The 25,837-nt window shown below is 41.4% G+C and overlaps 1 protein-coding gene across 4 annotated transcripts in view; it reads right to left on the bottom strand.

Moving 5' to 3' along the window:
• LOC134858790 (arginyl-tRNA--protein transferase 1) overlaps window positions 1-25,837 on the bottom strand; it is a 58,770-nt gene that overhangs the window by 17,547 nt on the left and 15,386 nt on the right. For 2 of the 4 annotated variants that reach the window (XM_063874915.1, XM_063874917.1), the window contains 4 exons: window positions 24,257-24,385; window positions 16,238-16,270; window positions 9,857-10,038; window positions 5,436-5,535 (listed from right to left, as the gene is read on the bottom strand). In XM_063874915.1, the coding sequence (XP_063730985.1) occupies window positions 5,436-5,535; window positions 9,857-10,038; window positions 16,238-16,270; window positions 24,257-24,385 (444 nt within the window). The remainder of the gene's footprint in view (window positions 1-5,435; window positions 5,536-9,856; window positions 10,039-16,237; window positions 16,271-24,256; window positions 24,386-25,837) is intronic. The other 2 variants (XM_063874914.1, XM_063874916.1) reach the window with 2 other exon arrangements.

Consider the following 25,837-nt stretch of genomic DNA (forward strand, 5'->3'; position numbering starts at 1 on the left):
ACGGTGGCTCACACCTGGATGGATTTATTTCAGGTCCACTGAATTTAAAAGCCATGCGGTAAACTGCTGGCTGCTGCTAGAGAAGTGACCGGCTCTCTGACAGTGTTTGTTGTTTGTGGGCGAGGAGGAGTTGGTTTGAAAGGGAACGGAGGTGCAGCTGCCGCAAAATCGGCTCTTTAAAAAGTCAGTGAAGTACCGCCGGGGAAACGAATAATCCTTTTCATCTTGCCTCCTTTTCTCATTTGGCAGACATTTTGTCACTCTTTTTTTCTCTCTCCATCTGTCCTCTTCCTCCTCCTTTCCCTTATTTTGCTCACTCCTTCTTTCTTTGCCTCTGTGGAAAATGTAATGGTTTCCTGGGCTCAGAACGAGACATTCTTTCACTGTGAACAATAATAACAAGAGTAAGAGCCACTTCATGTAGCTCTCTCACTCCCTCCACTTCTGGGTTCCACTCAGTATTCTGGCTGTGTATGTGCATGTATGCGACACTTGAGAAGTGCTTGATCTGCTAAAAAAAAACAGGTACTGCACATCGGTAAAACCAAGTGGTCGACCGCATCGTTTGTTATCATCAAAGTTTGCTTATTCAGTACCGACACAGAGAAGTGCTCTCGCACACACACACCTCTGCAACAAAATGGAAAATCACTACAACGCAGCACTGATCTTTTACTTCTTGTTCTGTCCTCAACGAAAAGTGGAAATGTATCAAATGAAAGCTAATGAAACTCTGAGTACATTTTTTGCGAGCTGCTGAAGCTGGATGGCCGAGTTATTGGAGGACAGGGGAATAAAATATGGTGAGAAAAAAAAAAGGTCAGGGTAAAGCACCTCTTCATGGTTTTCACAAAGAAAGATGCTAATGCAGATCATGTCAAGAGCTGAACCTCAGGTACAGTAAGAAGATTAATAAATATTGCAGCATCTAGATATATAGGCTTACTTTAAAATGCATGTCGTGACAGTTTATTTTTTGTCAGGGAAGCCCCAAGAAATGTGTGTCTTGTCACCAGCCTGCAGAACACGTTCAGTGTTTATTCCCATTTGACCACAATTCTTACAAACGAGCTACGCTGCGTGATATTTCAGACAGAAATCAACAATCCGGAGAATTCAGCTCAGGGTGCTTTTACAAAGTCAACATTTAGTCAGTTTAAATCAAGCATGTGCGGTTACTCTGGTACAGACACAAAAAAAGGTCAGACTCTGCTTGTGAAAGGTGGCGTTGGACCATTGCCAGGCGAACCCTGTGCGGTTCGATTGCAGTAGGAATATTATCAGACCCATACTGACAGAATTTCAGGAAATTGATAAAAAAAAAACAGGATTTTGATTTGCCTCCAAAAGCCTTTGCTGACAACAGGTTAACGCGAGTTGGAGAAAACTTGCTCGGAGTTGAGAAGATAATGCTAAGTCAAATCCAGAAAAGAAAAAGGTCAAAAGTGAAAAAACTATGGCAGCAATACTTTAAAATATGCAATTTCCTTGCATAAAAGTGGCAGAGAGAAAAGCTTCTCGGGGCACCATCCCAAGCAAACAGATAGATAGAGAAGGTCTGTTTTAATTGTAGCACTTTGAAACCTAACTAAACCAAATTGATAAAAACTAACAAAATGCTTTTCACTTGGAATAGCCAAATGCACAAAGATTTGTGTGAGCGCTCCAAGCAAAAAAGCCTCAGTTTCTCTTTCTAAAGTCATGAGACATTAGAAGCAATGTGGAAAAGAAAGGAGAGTGGCAGAAGGGCCAAGACCTTTGGTCTCATTTAGCCTCCAACAGCTTCACCTTCTGCTCTCTGCAGCTCAACATCAGAGGGCCAGGGAGGGCCGAAGGAGCAGGGACAGGAGCCAGGGGCAGGATGTCACGTCTCACCCCGGACCCACCAGCCAAACCAGCAAGGCTCTGTGGGACGCTCCGTCCCAGCTTTGAAAACAAAGGAGAGGGTCTGACACTGGCCATACGCCCCCTGTTCCTGGATGGACTCCAAGTCTTCCAGGACTCTTTAATGCTGCTCTCTACAGGACCATGTCCAGTCACTGGCACTAAGAAGTTTAAACCCCTCACACATGGAGCTGTTCCCCTGGGCATCAAGAGATGTGTGACCTGGCAGAAAAGACTTTCCTCCCAGCTCAAGAACACTTCAAAAAGGAAACTCTTTGACAGGAGCCACATCCCTAAAGCTCATGCAGCAGGAGGATACGAGGGGACAGGGCAAACAAAAGAAAAGCCCAGGAAGAGGCTTAAAAAATGTTTACCTTACTATTTTTAAATTCTCTCCTGTATGTCAATGAACACTTTATATAGTCTCCATAAAATGCCTTTTACAGTGCTGCTCAGTTACATAAACAATGCACTTGTCTTGCTCCTCAGGGAATGAGAGTACTGTATGAACAGTTGTGAAAATTCAACAGAGAGGAAACTGGTTTTAGATCGATGTTTTTAGTATTCCTCTCAGCATGTTAAATGCAAGTCAATCTGAGCTTCAAATGAATTACAGGCAACATTCACCACATTAACTTAGATGCATTTAAATCAGGCTTGAATGGATGGGCAGAAATGTATATTTAAAATGCATTTACATTAGTGTGAGAGTGGTTTTAAATGCGATGTTTGAGGGAGTTTCATGAAGAGGATGCAAAGGGAAAAAGAAGGCGGTTGATGGGGCGAGAGGGAGTGATGTTCAAGGGGTTTGAGAGGTGTCCAGCAGGGTTCAAGTACTCTTAAAAGAGGCGAGCAGCAGGACCGAGATCCAGAAACCAGAAAACCTCCAACACAATAAACAGTGGAGTTTAGGGCCTCCCCATCTTAGTGAACAATTCCACAGTATGTCTGTGCATTAATGAACTACTTTGGCTCATATGCAAATCCAACAATGGAGCGAGACACTGTGCATGTGGTGAGAGTGTGTTGGAGCGCGGTTGTGTTTTCTGTGAGAGTGTGAGAGCCCAAAGGTGGGAACTGGGCAACCTTCTCACCCTTGTTCTGTGTTCCTCCCCAAGGGTAAAATAGGAAGAAGTGGGGAGGTTGTGAACAAGACGCAGCAATGGCAAACACACAAGAACAGATATGGGGGGTTGGAAGGGGGAGTAAATACCAGCGCAGGGGGGGTTAGGCGCTCTGGTAACAGCGTGATCAAGATTCAACACACAGACACATAAACAGAGCAAACACACTCACATGCATTCCATACTTCCAAACTGAGAAAAAACGGGTACAGCGCTAACCAAACCCCAAAATAAGATGTAAAGGGATAAAAAGATGTGGCACTTTGCCATAATCCCCAACAAGACATCAGTCTCCCATGGACAAGAACAAGCTCTGGGAACATCTGAATGAAATGAGAGAGGAATAGGGGAATTAGTAGATGGATGAGAGAAAGAATGGCTGAATGGTAAAGCTCAGCCAAACTAATAGACTTGGAGAGGCTGCTTTCTTTCACCGTGCTTGTGAAGCTATAGATCTTTAAGGCGCGATTGGTTTGAATGTGAGCCTGTTTGTGCGTGCATATACATTATGCATTTTGTGTAAAAGTACAACTATGTGCGCATTTGAGTAAGACATTCCTACTGAGTTACAGTTGCCGTCACCATTGTGACCTTCTCCTAAACCTTTAATGTCTTCAGCAGCCTCGTCCTCTCTTCCTTGCCTGTACCTCCCCTCTGTCCTTTTTTCTCTCACACACACTCCCTTTACTTACATTTCTCCTTGTTTTTATTCCTCCTCCCTTAAGGCTTGGTGCGTATGAATCAGCTGTTTAAGTTTAATAACTTTTCCAGGTGCATTCGAGTCTGTAATGCTGACAGGGCATCGCTTTGGATTGTTACAATACTTAGCTACCACTGCTTACTGTGAAATATACACTTACAATTTACATTAAAGTTTGTTAAAATGTACATATAGGTTGTCCAATCCGTCAACATTACAGGCTCTTGCAAAACGTTTGTATTTTACTTACTTTTAAAATAACCAATCCTACATTTTTTACCATGGGGTACTTATTTGTTATATTTTTATGTTTATAATCCTGATAATGTGCCTAACTTTTTAATGTATAAGTGTAACCTTTTCCTTTCGGCTTTTATCTGCGAGTTAACATTTCCCCGCTGTGGGACGATTAAAGGCTTTCTGATTTATTTATCTGCAACCAACTGCTGCACCATGCACCTGTTTATTCTTAAAGACATACACTTGATATGTATCACTTCTGAACACCTAAATTCCAAACTGTAATAAATGAAAAATGAGAGCAGGTGCCAGGGTTCCTGTGGAAATGAGAGAGAAAAAGATGACTGTAGGTAAGCCCCTGTTGAGAACTTCGCACCTATAATAACAAAAGCAGTAGAGGAAAACGGGGGGGGGGGGGGGGGGCTGGTCTTCCTCTTCCTTTACAATCAGGCATTTGGGACATTTAAAGCCTCTCAGGAAGATAGAAACCTACATTATGCAAAAGTAATCAGAGGAGGAGAGCACTTGGTCCCTGGCTTGAGAGGCAAGGACCAGTTCAGGGAGGAGGCGGGCAGCAAAGAGACAGATATGTAATTAGTGTGGGAGAGGGGACAACACATGAACATTGACACTGCCACATCCGCATGATAACAGAACAGGACACAGATCTGGTCCAACCCTCATAAACATAGACATGATGAGGATGCAAGGCTCAGCTTGATACACTAAAGAGGCCCTATTGTGCTTTTTGGGGTTTCCCTTTCCTGTAATGTGTTGTATAGGTTTTTGAAATGTTCTGCAAAGGCTGAAAGTGTGAGGAAGTTCCTCTCCCATACCCTACCCCCTAACTGAAAGGCATCGATTATAATCCTTTCTACACTCAGGCTTCTATTGGGTAGCGCTCCCACACATTGTGCGTGATATGCTAAGGGGGGGGACATCTCTAAGCAGTTGCCCAATCACAACAGAGCCAGCCAGCTAACCAATCAGAGCAGACTGGGCTCTGGTTTCAGACAGAGGGTGAAAAGAGGTGCTGCAGTACAGGCAGTAAGAGAAAAAATAAAGCATGTAAAAATGTCACAGTAGAGGCACAAAATACATATGGACCTAAAAATTAGCATTTTAAACACCAAACAGAGCAGAAACATCTGTCACGCATTTGGGTTGCACATCAAAATGTTACACTAACATCATCATGGCATTTTGGGGAACAGCAAAAACCCTCCCTTTATGTGAAATATTATAAAGAAAGATGTGAGTACAACATCACTGAGTGTAGCGCTGCACATCTTAGAAAACTAGTTATTATAATCAGTAAAGGAACAAAAGTTTACACGTGTTGCCACATAGTTATGTGTGGAGTCAACACAGGTGTGTGTCATTGAAAAACCTCATAGTGTATGTGATATTGCATTTTATTAGCACATATTATCACACACTATGAAAAAAAAAACACGCTGTACATGTCAATGTGAGACTAGGCATACCTTATACCGCATCTTGGGACAGGAGTGAATGTAGAAGCCCAGGTAGTAGTAGCACAGCTTGGGGGACTGTTTCTGCAGCTGCCTGGTGAAAGCGATCTCCCTGCGGCAGGAAACACACACACAAACACACACACACCTTTTCAATAAAGCACTGGAGGAAAAAAGGCTCAGGCTTTTAAAAAGAGCACATATGCATGCAGTCGGTTTTGTTGCTTCTTGCAATGAAAGGCTCACTCCAGCAAAAGGTAGATATGCTGAACTGCAGTGCAGTGTTTATTGTTTTTTCTAAGCTAAAGGGAGGGCCAAACAAATGAGCAACCACAGTTGATCAGCAGCTTGAGTCATTTGGAATATTTTGATTCATCTTACATTACCTTAAAATAGTGTTTTAGTGTTCAAGCTTTTTCCTCACAGGTTATTATATCAGCAGCATATAAATGAGGCCAGTAAGAATTAAAATTGGTACTAGCAGCTCTGACTAGAGCAGTGCTTGAGCAGAGGAAGTAAACACCCACATTTAAAAAAGGCAGCTTTTCTTGGTCTCATTTCATTACACAAAAACAACTGCCTCCCCTTTTTCGTCATTGAGCCCTCTGGCAGCAAAGAAAGTTGTGAAAAAGGGAGAGAGTGTGTAAAATAAAGATTTAGAACTCAGAGGATTTATATAGCTTCTTCAAATACAGTAAATGTCTTCCCTGCTTTATTTGTCCCCAATAGTTTCTTCCTTAATTGCATCCTTTTTCTAAAAGCCTATTTTCCCCCTTTTCCCTCGGCTGTTTCCTTCACTATTCCATAACTAAATTCCAGCTCCTCTTTCTTCTCTCTTTTTGTTTCACTCTTCCTTCCACCCTCTGTGTTTCACCCGCTCAAATGAAGGGGGAGAATTCCCTTTTCTTAAAATACTTAACAGCGAGAGAAAGAGGCCTTAAAATAAAATAGATTCACTGAAAAATAAGACATGGGACAAAGCAGATCGAGGCAGGAGGGTGGGGGGACAGGGTGAGAGAGAACAGGAGGAGAATATAAAAGACGAGGGTCAAGAAAGAGAAAGGGAGGGAGAAGAGAGGCAGCAAGAGCGAGGTGCTAGAAGGTCACCCGCTTGCTGCCAGGTTCCTGGGTTCCCATCCCCTCTCCACAAAAGCGCCCCGGCAGGCCTGAATTGGGGGAGGGGGGTCAAGAGAGACGAGGGGCCCATTCACAAAAAGCCCTGTGCCTCCCCCCCATTCACTTGAGGCCTTCACACCCGCACCTCCACCCCATGGCAGCAGCTTGAGTCCGCCATTATCCCCTCTTCAGCCATCTGACACTCCAGCACAAGCCAATTATCCAGCCCTCTGCTCCTGAACAGCTTCCCTCATACTGATGTGTGTGCACACACACACACACACACACACACACACACACACACACACACACACACACACACACACACCACAAGGTGCTTACTGCAGCTTCGCATGCATGCGGAAACATTTCATTACCAGACAAGACAATTGATTTGCCAGATATAAAAAGGCAGTATAATCCACTGGTGATGGGAAGCACACAGAGGCTTATTAAAAAAGGACATTTAGTATTAAGGCACAGTCTATTGAAGAACTTTAAAGATAGATCCATTTTTTTTAATTCTCTGGATGTCCTGAATCAGTACAGTTAAGAACAAACACAAACTAAGCTTGGTGCAGGGGTAACACACTTTCAACATGTGGTTTGACCAGGAAATATTAACCTTCCCCTTTAAAAGTCTGCCCAACTATGAGGTACTAAAATGTTGATGGGAAGTTGTAATGCACATCTTTTCAGTCATCCAAAATATGCACATTCTGCAACTTCATTATTTAAGAAAAAACCCATTCAAATTAGATGCAGTATCAACATTTACGGAACATTTCATTGCTTGGATGAAGATCAGGGGTAACACAACATAATCAGGACATCCCTGAAGAAAGTGATGGAGGTTGGACACCAGCTGTGTTTCCTACACACAGCCCCTCAGGCCCCTCATTACTTGCCTCTTTACTTCTCCTCCTTCTCCTCCGTTCCTCTGGGCTGAAAGAGCCGCCATCCAGCAAGATATTTCTCAACATCTCCCTCTCCTGTTTCTACTGCTGAACAACATGTATACACACATACTGATGGAGTGAGGAGAAAACACGCACAAGGCTGTACTTGTTTTTGAACACTTATAAATAGCATTAATATTTATTCACAACCGCAACATAATACTCTCTTTAAGTGTTTTTCTCAGATTTGTCAGAGTTCCACTGAAGATTGTGTGTTAAATTACACAACTTTGTCTTCCCACAACCTTCTACCGAAGCCCTGAGAGGCAAAATAAAAAGTTGAGCCTGAAGCTCTTAAATGTTTTCCCTCATGGGGAAAACATTTCTGGCAGATCAATTTCCAACTTGTATATGAGCAAATAAAAATTCACCAGAAAGAAAATATGGATTATTTTACGCGTATTTATAACATAGGGAGAGGTGGACTTCAGCCTCTTGTGGCCCAAATGATCCAACAACAAACCCTTAAAAGTATTATCATAACAAAAGTCCTGTTCTCGTCCTGTTCTCGTCCTGTTCTCGTCCTGTTCTCGTCCTGTTCTCGTCCTGTTCTCGCTGATTACTTTTGTTAAATCATAAACAAAAGAAAAACAATTTCGATCAGACAAAAACAAAATTAGAAGAATGTTTTAGTTTTTAACTGGCCTCTCAGGACTTCCGTACATTTAGATACGCATTACTAGGATAAAAGCTTCAGCTACATACTTTGGATGTACATTCTTTTTTTAAATGCTGTTGTTTTTAAGGAGTGCACTTGTCCATGGTTGAACAGCTCCGGTTCCAATCCAGTTGGGCTAGCTGCTGAGAATAAACACCGTCTAATGTAATGAATGTTTGCACAAGTTGCGTGGGGGTGTGTGCGCACATGCATTCTGAACAGTACGTTTTGGACAGAGTCGGCCAGGCCCAGCAGACAAGGGAGTGTCCGGACCTGATCAAAGGCTCCGGGCTCTGGTGTCTGTAAACAGGCGGGAGGGTTTAGTCCCGCTGGCTCTCTTCTCAAAGGCCTCCTCCACAGCGAGCACTCTGTGTTACTCTTGGACTCAGACTCTTGAAATAATAAAGTGATGGGGAGCTGTGTGCTCATGATGACCAGGGTGTTCCCTCCATATGAGCAGAGAGTCGGTCTGAACTGCTGGGCTGACTTCACACACGAATGACCGCTCACAACTCGCACACCTGTACAACTGTAAAAGCAGAGATCCCCCAGTCTCCAACATCTGTGCAGAAATATTTTAAAAAGCCTTTGTCACATTATTGGGTTACATTTTACAGGAAACGCCAGATATGTGCGCCTGTAGCGTACAGTATGTCTGGGTTCTCTTATTTCATCTTGGCAGAGAGAACTGTCGTCAGCTGAACCACAAACGCAGTACGGCCTTGGCCAATCATGTGTGAAGAAAGAGGTACTTTTCCCCAACCTACAGTACAGTATTATGGCACTTATAGTATACAGTTCTAAGGAGAGATAAAGATTTGGGAGGAGACGCAAAGATCAAGAGTCAGGGAGAGAGCCGGTTAAGGGGAGGGCAAATATGAGGGGATGGAGAAGGGAAGAAGAATGAAGGAGAACAAAGAAGGGAATGCATTCAATGAGAAGCAGAGCAATTCCTCTCGTCAAGAGAGCTACATCAAATCATTACACTATTCATCTTACCGTAATTAATTGAATATATGTAAAGCCTTACTGCCCTCTCGAATTTGCATTGTGCACCAATAGCTTAGATTTGACAGGAATTCTTTCCCCAAATAAGTAGATTTTCCCTAATCAGAAAATATAGCAGGATCCTCTTTGTGAAAAATAAAGTCCTATTTTTATGGAACAGGAGCTTCCTGATACCTGCCATGCCATTTGGAAACTAATGATGAAAGAACAAATCTACAGAAAATAAATAATAAGAGTGACTAAATGCTGCATTCATGAAGTGTTGGATTAATCGAAAAATGTGTTCTTGACTGGAAAAATGTGGAACCACTCGGAAAGTCTATGAAAATGTGGTCTTGTTGGATGAGAGTAAATGCGATAGTTGAAAGAAACTTCACGAATGTAAGTATTGCATTTTTTGCTCGAATGTAATTTGTAATATGTGGTTACCGTTATTTGCTGTCCACATAGATTCACCAAGAAAAAAAAGTGTTGCATTAATAAGCATTAACCCCGATGGCAAACAAGTTATTGCAATCTTTATAAAGATTTTAGGGAATCTACTTGTGCATGAAGCTTCAAGCTTGTCACCGGACACTTGGACAGCACGGTAACAAACAAGCTCCAACTCACTAAAGTTGAAACCTTCGTAACTTGGGAAACGTGTCTGAGCTGAGTAGCATGTGAATGCACAGCAAGACCTTGAAACCAACCTGAGAGCAGAGTAGGAGCCCAGAGACAGTGAAGCAAAGTCTGGGTGGTAGTAAAGGTAGACAGAGGACACACAGGTAGGCAGGATATCGATCACCCCCACCGCCACGATGCGATCATCCAGCCAGTACTGCTGGTGGAAGGAGCCGTAGCCTTCTTCGGGCCCATCTGGAGAATGTTCCGCCTGAGCAGTGGCAACGAGAGAAAAAACACAGAGGGAACGTGGTCATTGGTCAAAACCATAGTAAAACTTGTGTGTGCAATATAGTTTGTATGTCAAATATATAAATCACAGTGGAATGAGAATGTGGTATTTAATGGGACTGCTTTTACTTTCTAGCACAGATATGTTCTCTGACACACACACACCTGTATTGCAGTGTATCATAATCCAGGCTTTTTCCCTGGCAGGCCTCACACATTATGTGTGGGGGTGTACAGTAGCCTCACGTTCAGCCTGCTAATGGCTCCCAAATGTGGAGTGAGAGAAGGAGCAGGGTGGAGTTGGAGGGGAGGGGGTGGGCTGGCCACAGAAACACTCCAGGAGAGGACTTTTTAATAAAAGACCCTGCATGAGCAAAATCCATTTCACCAGGCGGCGGTGGAGTGTTGCCAAGCTTTCTCCTATATGTCTGTGTCTGCACTCTCCATGTGGTATGAAAGAATGCGGGTGTAGGTGTCCACCCGCATGCTCAAGTCTACCACCATTAATAAAAGCGTTAAGTGTTTGACACACGTTGCGTTTTCTCATCTCGAATCCACACGCTGGGTTTTTCAATCGAGTCACTTTACTGCTGTTATCACAGAGGCTTAAGACGAGAGGCTAGGGGTTAAGGTTAAAAGTCAAAGTAAGCCAGTATGCTTTGTGTGGAGTGTGTGTGTTTGTGTGTGTGTGTGTGTCTTTCTTCAGTGATAAAGTAACAAGATCCTTCTCCTTTACCAGCATTCATCTGGACTCCGTTAAGTAGCGCAGACGCTGCGACAACACAGAGGGAGCTAGCTCGCTAATCCATCACGCCACTGGGCCTAAACTCTGACCAAATTAAACCTGGCCAAATAAAAACAATTTGCACACGCACACACACACACACACACACACACACACACACACACACACGATACGCTTCACCAACAGGAAAGCTCTTTGCTACATTCCTCTTTAGCACCATGAAAGTTTTTGTTGTTTTTTAATAAAAATACTGCAAGGATTTTTTGTCCGGTTATGAAACAGTCTGAATTTAACACTGATGCCTCTATATGTCCATCAGGAAGATCATTTCTCAAGTTATTCTTAATGTCTGTCACTGGGTCCAATTCCCAGCAAAGGATTTATGGCAGAAAGGAGAGTCTATGTTTACATTCTCGCATGGAAAGTTTGCCAGCGTGTAAGACGTTTGGCAGTTAAAAAGAAAGACTGTTTAAATGATATTTTGTGGTTATGGCTGATGATGGAGGAGCATCAGCAAAGAGAAAAATAAAACGTTTGAAAGAGCAAGAAGAATCATGGGGCGAGTTGACTTTGGTTGGTATTTGTGAAACACATTTTTAAAAAAGCTACGTGATTCATGGCTAACTTTGGTTTAGAAAAATTATCTTTTTTCTTGCTTCCAAGACAAATGCTAGCCAGAACAACAACTTTAAAACACAAGGCAGTGTTCATGGGAAATGCAGTGTTCTATCCAGAAAAACAATACCACTTTTAACCACATTGGGCACTAAAATGAAGTAGCTTTGAGTAGAGCTGTTAGTAAAAAAATTAAAATGATATCCCCCTCTCTCAGGCCCCATTTACACTCAACTCTGATTACCTGTCTGACACAATATACACCAGAGTCCATTTACTTATGTGTATTGGAAGTTGAGTGGTAAGGGATGATTAAATTGTCTAAATGCTGATCCACATCAGCGGAGATATGAAATATTATATGAGATAAAGATGATGTGAGTTAAAGCAAAAAATACAAAAGCACAGTTATTAAGAGGACAGCTAGGGCTGTTGAAGGGTGGCAGGCACCACATCTGGAGCAGCACTGCACTCTATTTGGCTGAATTTGTGTGTTGGAGGATTGAGGGAACAGTCGGTCTGTGAAAGCAGGCAGCCTGTTATTTCTTGGCACCGGTTCGCCAAGAAACACTGGAGGCTTTGTCAGAGGCCCCTCTGTCAGTTAAGAAGTTGTAAGTAAAAGGGAAGGAGCGCGAGGTGATCAGAGTGTAAGAGGGAGATTTTTTTCACCTTTACCCCACCTCTAGTATACATACTTGGCCACAGTTATATAAATGTAAATGCCTGTGTGATATAAGTAACGTCTGTCTGGGTTTGCTTGTTTGTTTTTAAACTTCTTACCCCCGTTCAAGGCTGATTTTGTCTGACTGACCTGTGCGTCACCTCAGACGACAGCTTAATGGTTGTGTCCTTGCCACTGTGACAACAATCTAAACATTCTCTGGAACACTTCAAGCCACCTCAGAGCTTCCCCTGCAGCCCCAAATCGCTCTCATATGGCCTAAAGTACAGGTCCGTGTGGGCAGAGTGCATATCTGGACAAAGAGGCGAGGTGGTGTACTGCATGTTTGGTTTCCACCATTTAAAATTGTCAGAATCGGGAACCTAGTTTCTGATACTGACACTTTGTTGGACTGTCAAAGTTGTAAGAATCTGTAAATTTGCTTATTTTAGCAAAAACTACCTCCTATATAGGCCTCCTTTGGCTATTAAGGTGTGTTCAGAGCATTGTATGCCGTTACAAGTAATGCAAAGACGTGATTAGACCAAAATGTTCTCAGAGCCACATGAAGACACCAATGCATGTCCTTTTAGTTAAAATGTTTCAACTTCAGATAAAAAAAAGTGACCAAAGTGGTTGTTTAAAAATTGTTTTCCAAGGCCAGATTGGAGAAAAGCTTGGCTTGTGCTAAGAAGATGTGGCAGATATTAGTAAAAGAATAGATTTTGGAAAATGGCTTTGGGTTTATTCCATCTCTTCACAACAATAGTCACTAGGTATTTGGAATGAGCATGGTTTCATTTACAATGTCTTACTTGTTTTCCAGGACATTTTGCTAGCTGTATTGATCCTCATGTGTTTTTGTTTATCATATTTATTTGTACTTTTTCTTGTATTATTACTTCAACTAGGCTCGACCATGTGGGGAGAATATGTTGGGTTGTGTGTGCGTGTATCTGTCAGTAGCTAAGCTCACATCCAATTGGACAGAGCATTCTAATATTTTATGTGTATATTCGGTGAATCATACATTTTGAAAATCCCATTTTATTGAGTGTTTTATATGATCATTTAATGCTGACTTCTCACTCCTTTTAGCCGGCCAATCGGGCTGCAAGTCATCAACAATTGCTTTAGGAGCAAAAGGCATTTCCAACCATCGACTAGGCAAAAAACTAACCTTACCTAGTTTGTTGAGGACCAAATTTGGGCTTTTGTCCATACTTGCTTTGGTATGACCCACGAACAAATGTAAAAATCAGTAGAAAATAAGAGTTTGCAGTGGTACCACTTTGTTTTCAGCATGAAACCAACTTGGTACAACATCAGGGTTGTTAGACCAACAGTACAGAAGCAATGACGCTGCAGTGATTCTGGCACTGACTTACAACAGATGTTGAACTAACATATTTCAAAGCCTCTCCTTCTTTCACTCACAAATGTCATGCACTCACAACCGCAAATGAACACAGAGCATGTTATGAAAGGCTGCAGGTGTAGCATAGTCATGAGCACCACTATCACATGCATGTCAGAATACATGTATATGTGCATTTACTTTACCACTTAAATCCCTGACAGAGCTGTCCTGTTGTCAAACTACAGTTACAGCTGGTCAACTTTTCCATTTTCGGCTTACAGCAGATGCATGTACAGTGTGTTCACAACTATGGTATGTCAGCTGGTGCTCTCCCTGATGATGTGTATCTCTATATCTTTGCATCATCTCAGGGAAAGAAACAGAGACAAAATCACAGAAGGACAGAGGGAGAAAATACTTTGAGAGCCGTGGCCATAAAAAAGGTAGTGACTAATTGGCCAACAGCCCTGTTAATGAGTGTTTGCCCCTTGGTTAGACACATTAGGAGGCTGTAAAGAAAAATAAATAGAAACAGAATGAGTGCACGAACCCCCACACAGCCTGTAAAAGCAAGAGTTTCTCCAGCACATGCCACGGAGACCTCACCAAGATGCAGTGCAGTGCCAGACACCTGCATGACTGCTGCTCCTCATGTTTGCATGTTTATGAGCCACTGTTTATCAGACTGCACAAATGTATTTACATGTGTGGATTAAAAAAATCAGGGCTGTTAATTACCTCAGTTTCAGCATTAAATCTCCTCATTTTTTGATGAAATGAAACATAGCAACAGACAAACAAGTCAGACAGTGTGCATGCTAATTAGCTGCAACTGGATTTGTTACTATGCATGCATTTGTATAAATGGAGGCTTACATGTGAGCTGATGAACCACACAGTATGATGGTCCATGTGGTGAGTGAGTGTGAGTGTGAGTGTGAGTGTGAGTGTGTGTGTGTGTGTGTGTGTGTGTGTGTGTGGATTTTAATAGCGTTCTGATTGGAAACAGACGAGGCCGACACGCAGAGGTAGCGCAAAAAGCCACACATAATCACCCTGAAAAGGAGAGTGTTTGGAGAGAGACAGCAGAAGAGAGAAGATCAGAGAAAGGAATAAAAACACGTTGGACAAGACGAGGCCAAACGAATGAAGACGAGGAAGGGACGAAGAAAGATATGTGAGGCAGTGTGCCACATTATGTGTGTGTGCAGAACTGTGTAATTCAGAGTGCCAGGCCGCCAGTCTTGACGAGGTGATAAAAGCTTGTTTCCTATAAACACTAATGATGTTCATTAGTGGAGACCTGAGGGGGCCCACAGGGCAACACTGGGTGACTGTGTTTGTGTGTCTCTGTGTCAGTCAGTTTGTGTGTGCTCCTTGCCCTCAGTCCTATTAAAGTGGCTGTTATAAGGGTCCATCCTGGGTCTAATTAAGGGTGTAATTGTCCTGACCCAACATGTACAATGGTGTTTCTAAAGGCTGCAGCTCAAAGCCTGCTAAGAAGAGACTCACACTGATCAATCCTTATTCTGCAGATGTACATCTTGAATGGCCATTGATTTCAAAAATAGCTAAATCTGTGCCAGTCAAATTTAAATGCATGAGATGCACAGTTTTTTTTACGACGTGCACAGCGGCAGAGCTAGTAACCTATAATTTACAGATGGGTAGAAAATAGCTCACTCTCTCTAATACATTTGTTTGAGTTAGAGAAAGTCCTGATACCCAATACAGTTTTAGCTATTTCAATAGAGATACCATTTTTTTTATAAGAGAAAAGTACGATGGACGACAGGTGCAAACGTTACAACGGCCCAACACACAGCTGCAGCTGCAGAGACAATCCAAATATAAAAGCACAAATGTGCTAAAACACATACATCTTCACCAACTCGCTTTAGAAAAACATTTTTAACTTATTGGCTAATTTAAACAATGTTATCGCGTGATTCCTTCCGATATTATTGCAGATCTGCTAGCCAGCTAACCTAGCAAACCTCCTAATAGAAGTGTTTGGGCTAGTGTAACGCGTTTGCACTCTTCGGCCATCGTAAAAGTACAATTATGTGTTCAGTGATGCCTTGCTGCTTTCACATCCAACTCCGCGATCAGAGACAATAGTGAATCCTTTTCCAAATGCCATCAATATCGATAATATTTAAGCATCTTAAAATCTAAATCAGCCAATGGATTTCATTTAAGATGGTATCAATGTACCAGGAGACAATAGAAAGGTCCCATGATGCCTAAATAATAACTTATTTTTGCTAACTGTAACCATCTGTTCAACCCTAAATGAAGTCCAAAAAGCTTCCTCATCAAACTGTTATCTGTAACACATAAAGTGAAGAGCAGTAGTGTGTCCCACTCTGTAAATGCCAGAGGAAAGTCTGTGGCGCACAGACTGCAATCTGGACACCACATTTTCCTATTTTCTTGCCTCAACACCCCTTTTCTCTTGGACAGGACTAAATTAAAACCCCTCCGATATGAAACAAAAACCTCTTCCTGAATCCCTTAACCCCCCTCCTCCAATCCAGCTGGAGGGCTTGAAGAGTGAGAGCAAAGGTGGTCGGGTAGGTATGTGCTACAGGAGAGGAACTAAGTGTGTTTGATGGAGAACTAAATAGTGAAAGTGGACATTTTTCCAAACATTATCATCATATCCATGACAGTAATTTCACCGGGAGGACATTTTTTCTGTGTTGTTAAATCATTACAGGTAACACATATGGATGAATGGAGACATTTTAAACAAGGTTTTATTAAACTGTCAACAGGCCAAAGGAAATACATACCTCTAGTGGTGAATCACAGAGAAATCTCCGGAACTGTGGAGGGGGGGGAGAAAAACTGTTAGTACTCTGGGTCACCAACTCCTTGAAAAAGCAGAAATGAAAACCATATATGTCTCTCTGGCTGTCCTATATATTTTTTCCTAACTGAGGTGTCACATATCATATGCAGCCCCCACCTCATTCACAAAGGGGCATGAAAAGCAAAATTGTATTTACACAAACGAAAACATTTAGCCTATCAAGTGAAACTCACAGTCCGGGGAGGACACCCAGACAGCTTAAATGATCAGAGCTGCCTTCAAATAGCATTCCCCTGAACACGCTTTATGTTGCGCATGAGATATCAATTACTGGGGGAACTTCAGAAACATTAAATCTTTCTTCCATTCTCTCTACTATTTCCTCCATTTTTATCACCAAGGTTGAGAGCAGTGTGTTTATAGACAAGCAGGACTGGAAGAAAAATGGAGGGCCAAAACCGATGCATAATGAAAACCAGCTCGGCCACAGTGGAGCCGTGATGGACAGCTTTTGGTTTATTCGGTCTATCTCACCCTCATGCACCGCACCACAGTTTCAAGTTCATATTTCACAGGAAAAATGTTTCACAGCTGTGTCTTTCATTTGCAGAGATGTTCCACCTTTTTGTTCCTCTCTCTGGTGAGCAGGACAGGAGTCTAGAATAGCAAGTATCATTACCGTAGGGTAGCGAGGTTTCAGTATGACTATATAAACAAGAAGGGGATATGAAATATGTTTAGGGCTGGTACTGATTTTAGTTTATCAAAAAGTCACGGGACAGGGGGCCACGGTTTGGGGCATTCAGCCTCACGCAGAATACGCGGCATGTAGATTGATGCATGTTACGCAGAACTTGATTTATTACCACAAGTTCCACTCGTTTTAGCTGTACGCCATTAGCAACAGATGCTTAGGTTAGCGTAATAAGAAGATTGTCAAGCAGATTTCAGTTTAAACCACAAGAGCTGGAAGACCAACAGACTGTCTCCTGGTCATCTACAACGTAGAAACACAAACATGATAGTGAACATTCAATGGCATCAACCAGATGTTTGGACAGGTTGAAGAAACTAACTGGAGTCCAACTTCTGCTGCTTTCAAAAAGCCTTAGACACCAAAGAAGAACAGGATAAAACACTCCAAGAAGTAATCAACATTTACTTTGGAATACAGATGCCACCTATTGAATCTTCTTTGGGTATTTTTTTGTATTAAGTTGCCTAAGAGTTGCCTCTTAGTTTTATAGCCCTTTTTGTGTTTCCTTCTGGATAAGAGTGTGTCAGTGTCCAGTGTAATACAGAAGTATATGAAAAGTTCCTGAAAATTGCAAAAGTAAATTCAAAGAAGTCGATCTTTAAGCATTTGTTCTTTCCTACAGACGCACTCTGAACTGCCATTCTAACACAATGTCATGAACTGAATGGTGATTTTTGTGTACCTTGACACACTTAATTGTGTTGGTACATTCAGACCCTCCATAATAATGCAAGTTTCTTTGGCTTGTTTTCCCTCAATTGTCTCTATCTTTTCTGCCCGTAATAATCTAAGATTAGTCTCTCACATAGGTCTTGGTCAACAAATGGATTAATTCAAGTAGTTTTGTACACACAGCAGCTCTGTACAGCTCGATACTGGGACAGGAATATGTCTCTCAGTGTTATGAAAACTAATAAGTTACTGGAAGACCTGGAACCACCTCCTGTGTGTTTGTCTGTACACATCAGTAAAGCCCAGCCTGCTGAAGGCAGGGTTCATTGGGTGGTAAAGTCATGGCTTAAGTGCAACTTAAAGTCCTACCAGTATCCTGCACTCATCCAAAAAAAGAGTTAGGTTCTCTGTGTGCCTGCCACAGCTGACGTGTGTGTTGATGACACCAACGCAGTGTTCTCTAACACAGGGGACATTTTGGCAGAGCAGTTAACAAATGATGCTCTGTCATCTGTCGTTTCTATTTTACCTTCGCCTGAAGCAAACAGTTTTACTCCCTTTCAAACTCGCCCACTTGAGTTGGATTCTTGTCATAAAAATGACTAAATCCACAAATGATTAGTGAAGCTCCAGTCAGGAAAATAAGTGAATCTATTAAACATGAGGCTCAAGAAGGGAGGCAGCTAGTGTACAGAACTGAACAACAACATAACTGAAAAATGCACCTCTTGCTGAGAGCTGTTGTGAGCTGGAAAAGACTCACAAACTGTGCACCCTGCAGTGCTGAATAATTGCAGCACACAGCTCTGCTTTTACCAAAAAAAAACTCCAGGAGGAGAGGAGATGGACAGAACTGCTCAAATACAACAATATGTGATTAAATGTCATTTTTAAGTTTACATTCTGTTGCCCAAGGCCATAAGGGCCATGTGCACTTGCAAAGTCCTCGCTTGCAATTACTGCAACAGCCAATAAGCCAAGATCATTTTAAGCAGCAGTAAATGGCAACTCACTGCATGCAAATACTAGTTAACTAATAATAATAACAGTGGAGTAATATTTTATTATTAAAAGGAGACAAATAAAGTAATACCATGCAATAATAACCAGGTACAATCTTGCTATTTGTAATGGGTATATGTGGGTAGTATAAGGAAAACCAAAATATGCAAATATATTCCCAGTTTGGACTTCCAATGTTTATTTATTCTTTGTAATTTTGAAAACATTAGTGTGCTAACAGTAGCCTTTTATATTTTGAAATCATCTACATATTTTGATCCATTATTATCAGATGATTACCCCATTAATGTCACCATATGACCATATTTTAAATTGATGCATTATTTTACTTAAATGTATTGAAATTCTATACTGCTAAACTGCATTTTCTACACATTGACATTACAATTACATTTCTTTGAGATACCACTTCCAATAAATCAAATAACAATAAATACGCAAACTCAAAAAGTACATTAGCTTTCAATTAGCCAACCAATGTAAGTACTACTACATTTGATTGGCTTCAAATAAGGAAACCTACATACAGAAGTGAGAAGGGTATTTGTTATTGTTTTATTAGCTAAGATGCAGTCGAAACAGGTGGGTTTCCAGTCGGCAACTGATGATGATGTGAGGACTTTATGCTGTACTGACTCTCAATGCTAAATGTGGAAAGACTGTAGAGACTACATCTGTTCAGTTGATAATGATCTTTGCTCGTGCAAAACAATGCTTATCATGTTCCCCACCTGTGTGACCAAGCCAGTAAAGAAGTCTATTTTTCCTCTCCTCACTTGACTACTGCACTGCCAGATTAACAAATTACCAACAGCAAAGACTCCCAATTTGTGCAATATTGCCTAAGGGCACAAATGAAACTTTGCTTTAAACCTTACAAATAAAACTAAATGGTTTACGAAACAACAGCTGCAGTTATTACATGACATCATTTATAGAGGCAATGCTACGACACTGGCTGCTGTGTGAATCTCCAATTGACCTTGTATAAAAAATGTTATCCGATTCGACAAGGGAAAGTGTGAACTCTTCCACATTAGAGCCGGTTAATGAATGCAAATGCATTCTTGGATGTGGGGAAATCATACCAAGAGGAAGAAGTCGAGGAGCAGCTTTCCACTGCAGTGTAAACTTAATTGGCTGGGTGAGGCTGCTCTCCAGGAGTCTGGCAGGACTGACCCCTCTCTAGCCACTGACAATCAACAGACCACCAGGCTGACAGGGACACATAAACAATCAAAAAGCCAAATGTCATTAACACTCAAAGACCGGGCAGGAGATAGACAGTCTAATGTGTAGGCACAGTCACTGGGGCATGAAGGCAGCAAGGGTGAGTACAATCCCAGCTTCCTCTCTGTATCTCTAATACAACAACACACATGCCGGTAAACGGAGCTGTGTCCATGTTGCCCTCTGGAACGTTCTCAGTTGCAACACATGGAGTCCATCACTTCCTCTCCAACTCTCCCTTTCCTATAGTAAACACTCATCTGTGTACGATTAGAAGTGCAAGCAGCCGTTTTGAAAGCACACGCACACGCACACGCACAAGCTTTCGTGTGTTCCCTCACACACATACGGTTACGTATAAACACACGCATCTGCTTTAGACTAATTGCTACTTAGACCTCTAGTCATTGTGCTATTTACTCGCTCGAATTGCTGCACTTATTTTAGCAACATTGTGCCTGAATTAAGTCAGTCACGTAAAAAAAAAAGTACTTCTCCGTCCTAACCAAACAATTGATGAATAGATAATGGTTTATTTCAGCATGCAGCAGAGAAGCTCCAGGAACCACACTGCAAATCACAGATTATTAAACAAAATGTAATGTGCTCTGATATTAGACCAACTTGGCTTTACAATTTTTTCTATGAAATCTTTTAGTTATTGTGCATAATTATGTTGCAATTATTTTTTTAAACCAATCTGAGCCAAAAGTGATTTTCTTGGTTACTTTTGTCCTATTTTACTGTTAATTTGTTGCCATTTAGCAACATTTTCCATACACCTTTTTTTCACGTGTCTTGGTTAAGGTCCTGGCCTTCAAGAAGAGTAAATACAAATTCACCAGGATTTGTTTTCCTCAAAATGAATGCCACATGTGCAGGAACTGCACTGAGTCACGGCTCAGCAAAACAGTTAAGACCAGTAAGTGTGAGTAAGAGGGTGCGCATGTGTGTGTGTGTGTATATGCACGTGTATGTCTAAATAATTGTGCTGCAACTCTGTCAGGAAACCATGATTGGATGTGGAAGAAATAATGTCTGGCTCCTTTCCAGTCATGGTATGACAGGAAATGCTTACATCCTTAAACAAACAAAGCCATTCCCCTCGAGGACATCGTACTGTCTAATGGTAGTACAATTTTGGCAGGGTAATTGAACTTACACACACGCGCACACACACAAAAAACCTCTGCTATCGCCTGGCTCTGAGCCAGGATGCCGGTATTCCACATTCAGCCCCTAGGTAATACTTTAATGGATTAATAAATACCTCCACAGATCCTAAATGACTCAACTTCTTGGTAGCAGCAGTAGGCATAGAATGGCATGGCACCAACATGTGCCATCACCACATCAACAATGTGTTTCTCATTGCTTTATAGGGCCACGGGACAATAGGGGAGCTCTGAGCTTCTGGGAAAACAACTGGAGAGTTAACCAGAAGCTTGACGTGGAAGAAAATAAAACCAGTAGTGTTTAGTACTGTGGGCTCAGGAGAGGTTGTCACAGTGAGTCGAACTTAGGGAAATAGCATATAATGAAGTTGGATTAACTTTAGTTGGAACAATTAGGAATGACTACGTACAAACAAACCTCAGAGGAACGAGACAAATCCAAGGAGAGGACAGCATGGCATCGCCAATTCAGGCATTAATGAGACAGCAGAGGTTATCCACAGCAGCCAATCCCAGGAGACTGGAAGCATTGTGGAGTGGTCTCTTTGTCCATCAAACTATAACTTATATCAAAAATGTAGAATATTCCCACGTTTACACTTGGTTTTAATATGCATCTTGGGCGATGGGAAGTGGACTGAGCTAATTAAATGTTTTAGCGACCACTCACACATTTTGTGATTTGATTGCTCAAACCTCTTGCCCATGTGGTTTGGGACGCATTTAACCACTTTTTTTTTTCTTTTTCTGAAAAACCCCAGACAACGACATAACAGAAACACAATTTAAAAGCGGCTCCACCTTATTCTCATCCCCAATTGGTTCCAAATCACTGGTTTTGTCTATGAAGATTTATCATTTTGAAAAACCCATAGAGATACATTATGAGTGCATAAAACATCTTTTTTTTTTTTGGCTATTTTTTTGGGAGGAATATGGCAAGGAGTGAACTCAGTCTGTTTTTGTTTTTGATTCATCTTTCAATTTTTAACATTTTTGGCAGACTAGGCCAGGGAAGTGCATTGCTGCCGTACAACGGATAACAACAATGCATTTGCTCTTTGTTTACGGAAACGATGGATGCATTTAATGACATATGGTATGGGGCAGTGAGATCCGATCACTGGAGGTCGACCTAGCACATGTGGAGATGCATTATAATGCCAGGTGTGAGCTGACATACTAAGAGCTGTACAATTGTGACCAAATCCCACATCGTATCACCAGGTGTGACTAGGGCTGATGAATTGTGTACATTATCACCTTAATAATCAGAATTAAATATATATTAATACAGTATATTGCCGTTACAAGTCCAAGCATTTGCTGTTCAATTCCCTATGGTGGAGCTGTCAAGTTGAATTACAATGAATGGCCTTTAAACGTAATTAACCCAAGCGTATTTCACTCTGTGCTCAACACTACACTGCATTCAGTCAGTATCCAACCTGGAAAGTCCATCATTAAAAAAGAAAATCTTTATGATCTGGCAAACCCATCAGACAGCTGATTTGTTTACGGAGCCTCACACCTTTGCATTTATTTATTTATTTATTTTCACAATTATTCTGCTAGTTCTTGAACCCATCTGATCCCGGTACAGTTATAAACTGGAGCCGAAGCGCACACAAACACACACGTTCCCTTTAATAGAGCTGGTGTTATTATGGCATTAGGAAAGAATCTGCCACGGTCTGCCCAATCTGACAGCTTTTATTATTTATTAATTACCTTACTTTTACAAGCTGGAGAACTCAGTAATTTACAGAGGCCCTGCTGGCAGGAGGGTGGAGGAGGAGGTTGTTTTTCCAGCCCTGAGGGACAAAGGGCCCTCTCAGGATGGTGAGAATGTCCAGCAACTCTGCATCCTGACTAAACTTTATTTTCACCTCCTTTCAAATATAAAAAGTGGATAAATGGAGGTGTTTTAGAGTGCAATTAACTGTGCATTAAAATTCATTTTTAAACTATTAATCTATACCTGGTTACTGTTTCCCATTTCCATTCATTACTGGACAATACTTCTCATTCACTGCAAAAACTACTGAATTTTTTCTATATTTCCTTTGAAGAGTTTAAAGTTACAGCTTTCCCCTTCCACGTGCAAAAGAAATGTTTTTATCATTAAAATTATTAATCGTGGGACCAATGAATGCTAGAATTCTCCCATGTACACTGCTCAAGTAAAGGAGCAATGGTTGTTGTTGGCCTGAATCAACAATTCAAATCATTTTTTCTTTACAAATTTCAACTAGGACTTACTCCCATTTATATCAATGAATCCGTCATTTTTCTTTTTTACGGTTTTCCATTGAGTCTAGTTGCCAGCTCAAAGAGTCCTATTGTGAAACCAGAAGAGTACATCAAAGTTTTACGATAGAAATATATAGTAGGGTTCCCCAGCACATAGAAACTGCCGAATGCTAATTTGCATAAGTTGGATAATTTGTGCAATTATCATAAGTTACATTAATTAGCATGAATTCACATTTGAGCCTATGGGGACAATATCTTTTTTTAACTGGATTGGCGGATTTGGGCAATTTTGGAGATGGTCTGGGGGGGATCAAAAATGTCCGTATTTGTACTCCCGGTGGACTGATTTTGATTCATTTAGGTTGATTTGGAAGATTTAGGGGACTGGATCACTTGGATTGCCTATTTATTTGTAAAACAATTGTTCACAGTAGAGGCAATCATTTTCATTTTGTGATCTATATATCCAATGGCTGCAACACTACTCATGGTAGTCAAAATCAGCCCAAAGAAAGTACAAATATGGCCACTTCTGGTTAAAACTGCAATCTTTCATCCTACAATGTCAGAAATACATTCAGCATCGTCAGTAAGCCCAGTTTATATGTGCTGGGGAACCCTACGATTTCTATCATAAAACGTTAGTGTACTCAGCATTTCTGGGTTCACTAATCCCGCAACCAGACTCATTTAGGATATTAATTTTAAGGTTCAAAATCTCAGAATATATGGAATTATGTCTTGTAAAATCTAAGACAACAGTCCTAAATATCGAGAACTAAGATAAAAAAAACAACATACAGCAAGACAGCAGCAAGATGCTGAAATAAGCATGTGCAGCGGTGCCCTACCGTACAGTAAGTGCAAAATAATAATCATGCAGTACCTCGCTTTCACTACAATCGCTGAGGTCATCACCATGAATGGCCATCTGGTAGCGGGCGTACAGCGCCACCGACTGCTGATAGGACGCTGCGAACTGAGGGTCCTCAAAGTTGACCGGCACTAGCCTCACCTTCAAGCACAGGGTGTGGAGGGAGGTTTTATAAGGGTTCACAATGAAATAAAAGGACGGTTAGAAATTTTTAAAAAAGGAAGAGGAAGCATGGGTGCTTTGGAGGAATTGACAGTGCAGGATTCAACAATAGAAGTCTTAAACAGTGTTATACAAGTGTTTTGGCATCATAGGGTACACGTCAGTCTCCTGGACCCCGAAGCAGGCTGCTAATACAGCAGGTCTGTTTTGAGTTGTTTAGGGTATTTTATCAGATGGTTCTGCAAAATGAACACACAGCAAGAAAACAACAGGATTCTAGGAGACTGAAAGTTTGTTTTTAAGTGATAAAAGGACTTGAGGATGAGGCTAGTGCACCGCCCAGCTTTTCCCACAGACCGCACGGCGATGAGTGGTAATTCAAGATTAAACACATTGTCGGCGCGTGTAAGGTCCGGGGAAGCAGAAAGTCCAACATTGTGTCTCAATGAATCATGTCAGATAGACATATACACAATCGTCCAACTCTACAGACTCCTCTCGAGAAGATAAACAAGGTTAAAGCAGACGCTGCACGCATGAAGACAATTAAAATCGCATCATCTCTGCATGCTCCTCAAACGCAATTCCAGCTCAGACACAGGGAACTGTGGTGATGGCGGAGTGATGGGGGCGAAGACGAGGTAAATGTGTGAAGGTCAAGAGGGTTCAGCTGACGAACTGCATCCACCTTAAACCGAGAACAGCTCAAGACTGAAGACCTGGCTGACTGACCGAGGGCCAACTCAGACACCTGGAGAAACACTGCTCTCAACCATGGCGTATGGAAACATTTTCCCCTCCATTTCCTCTCCCTTTCATTCTCGCTTCTATACACATACACTTACTTTAATTCCAACATGTTAATTCAGTTTTTTATGCAATCATAGAGACTTTCTAACTGCCTTTCTGTTTGTTGGTGCAACGTTTTTGTATGAATAGTTCATTGATTACAGTCTATGTACAGTGTCATAGTGTTTGAAGATGTATACAGTACATTTATAACTGTTCCTTATGATTGAAACATGTGAAATGAGTTAAATCTTTGAAAAAAATGTTTAAATGAAAATAATAGCCCCTATAATCTTAAAGGGTGACTTCGGTTTTGGTTTGGAACTGGTCCAGTGTAGTTATAACTTGGGGCAATTCTGCAGCATCATTATACGTTCAATAAAAGTTCTTGTGCTTGACAAGCTTAGTGTGGTATTATAAGTGTCTGACCACATTATGGAAAGGACATTTTTCAAGTTGAGCCAGATCAGGTTTGTTTGTTATTGTGTCATGTGACCTGTTGCTAGACGATAATGGTGGAAACATGACGGAAAGTAACAGATATTGCTGGTGTTGTCAGAGTTTGTTGTGTTGGATTGCAAACAAAGTAGTGTAGTGTAACCCTAAAGATTTGTAATGTCATAGTTCAACATTCAGCTTATT

The sequence above is a fragment of the Eleginops maclovinus genome, chromosome 22 (genome assembly GCF_036324505.1).
Source record: "Eleginops maclovinus isolate JMC-PN-2008 ecotype Puerto Natales chromosome 22, JC_Emac_rtc_rv5, whole genome shotgun sequence".
Lineage (NCBI taxonomy): Eukaryota > Metazoa > Chordata > Actinopteri > Perciformes > Eleginopidae > Eleginops > Eleginops maclovinus.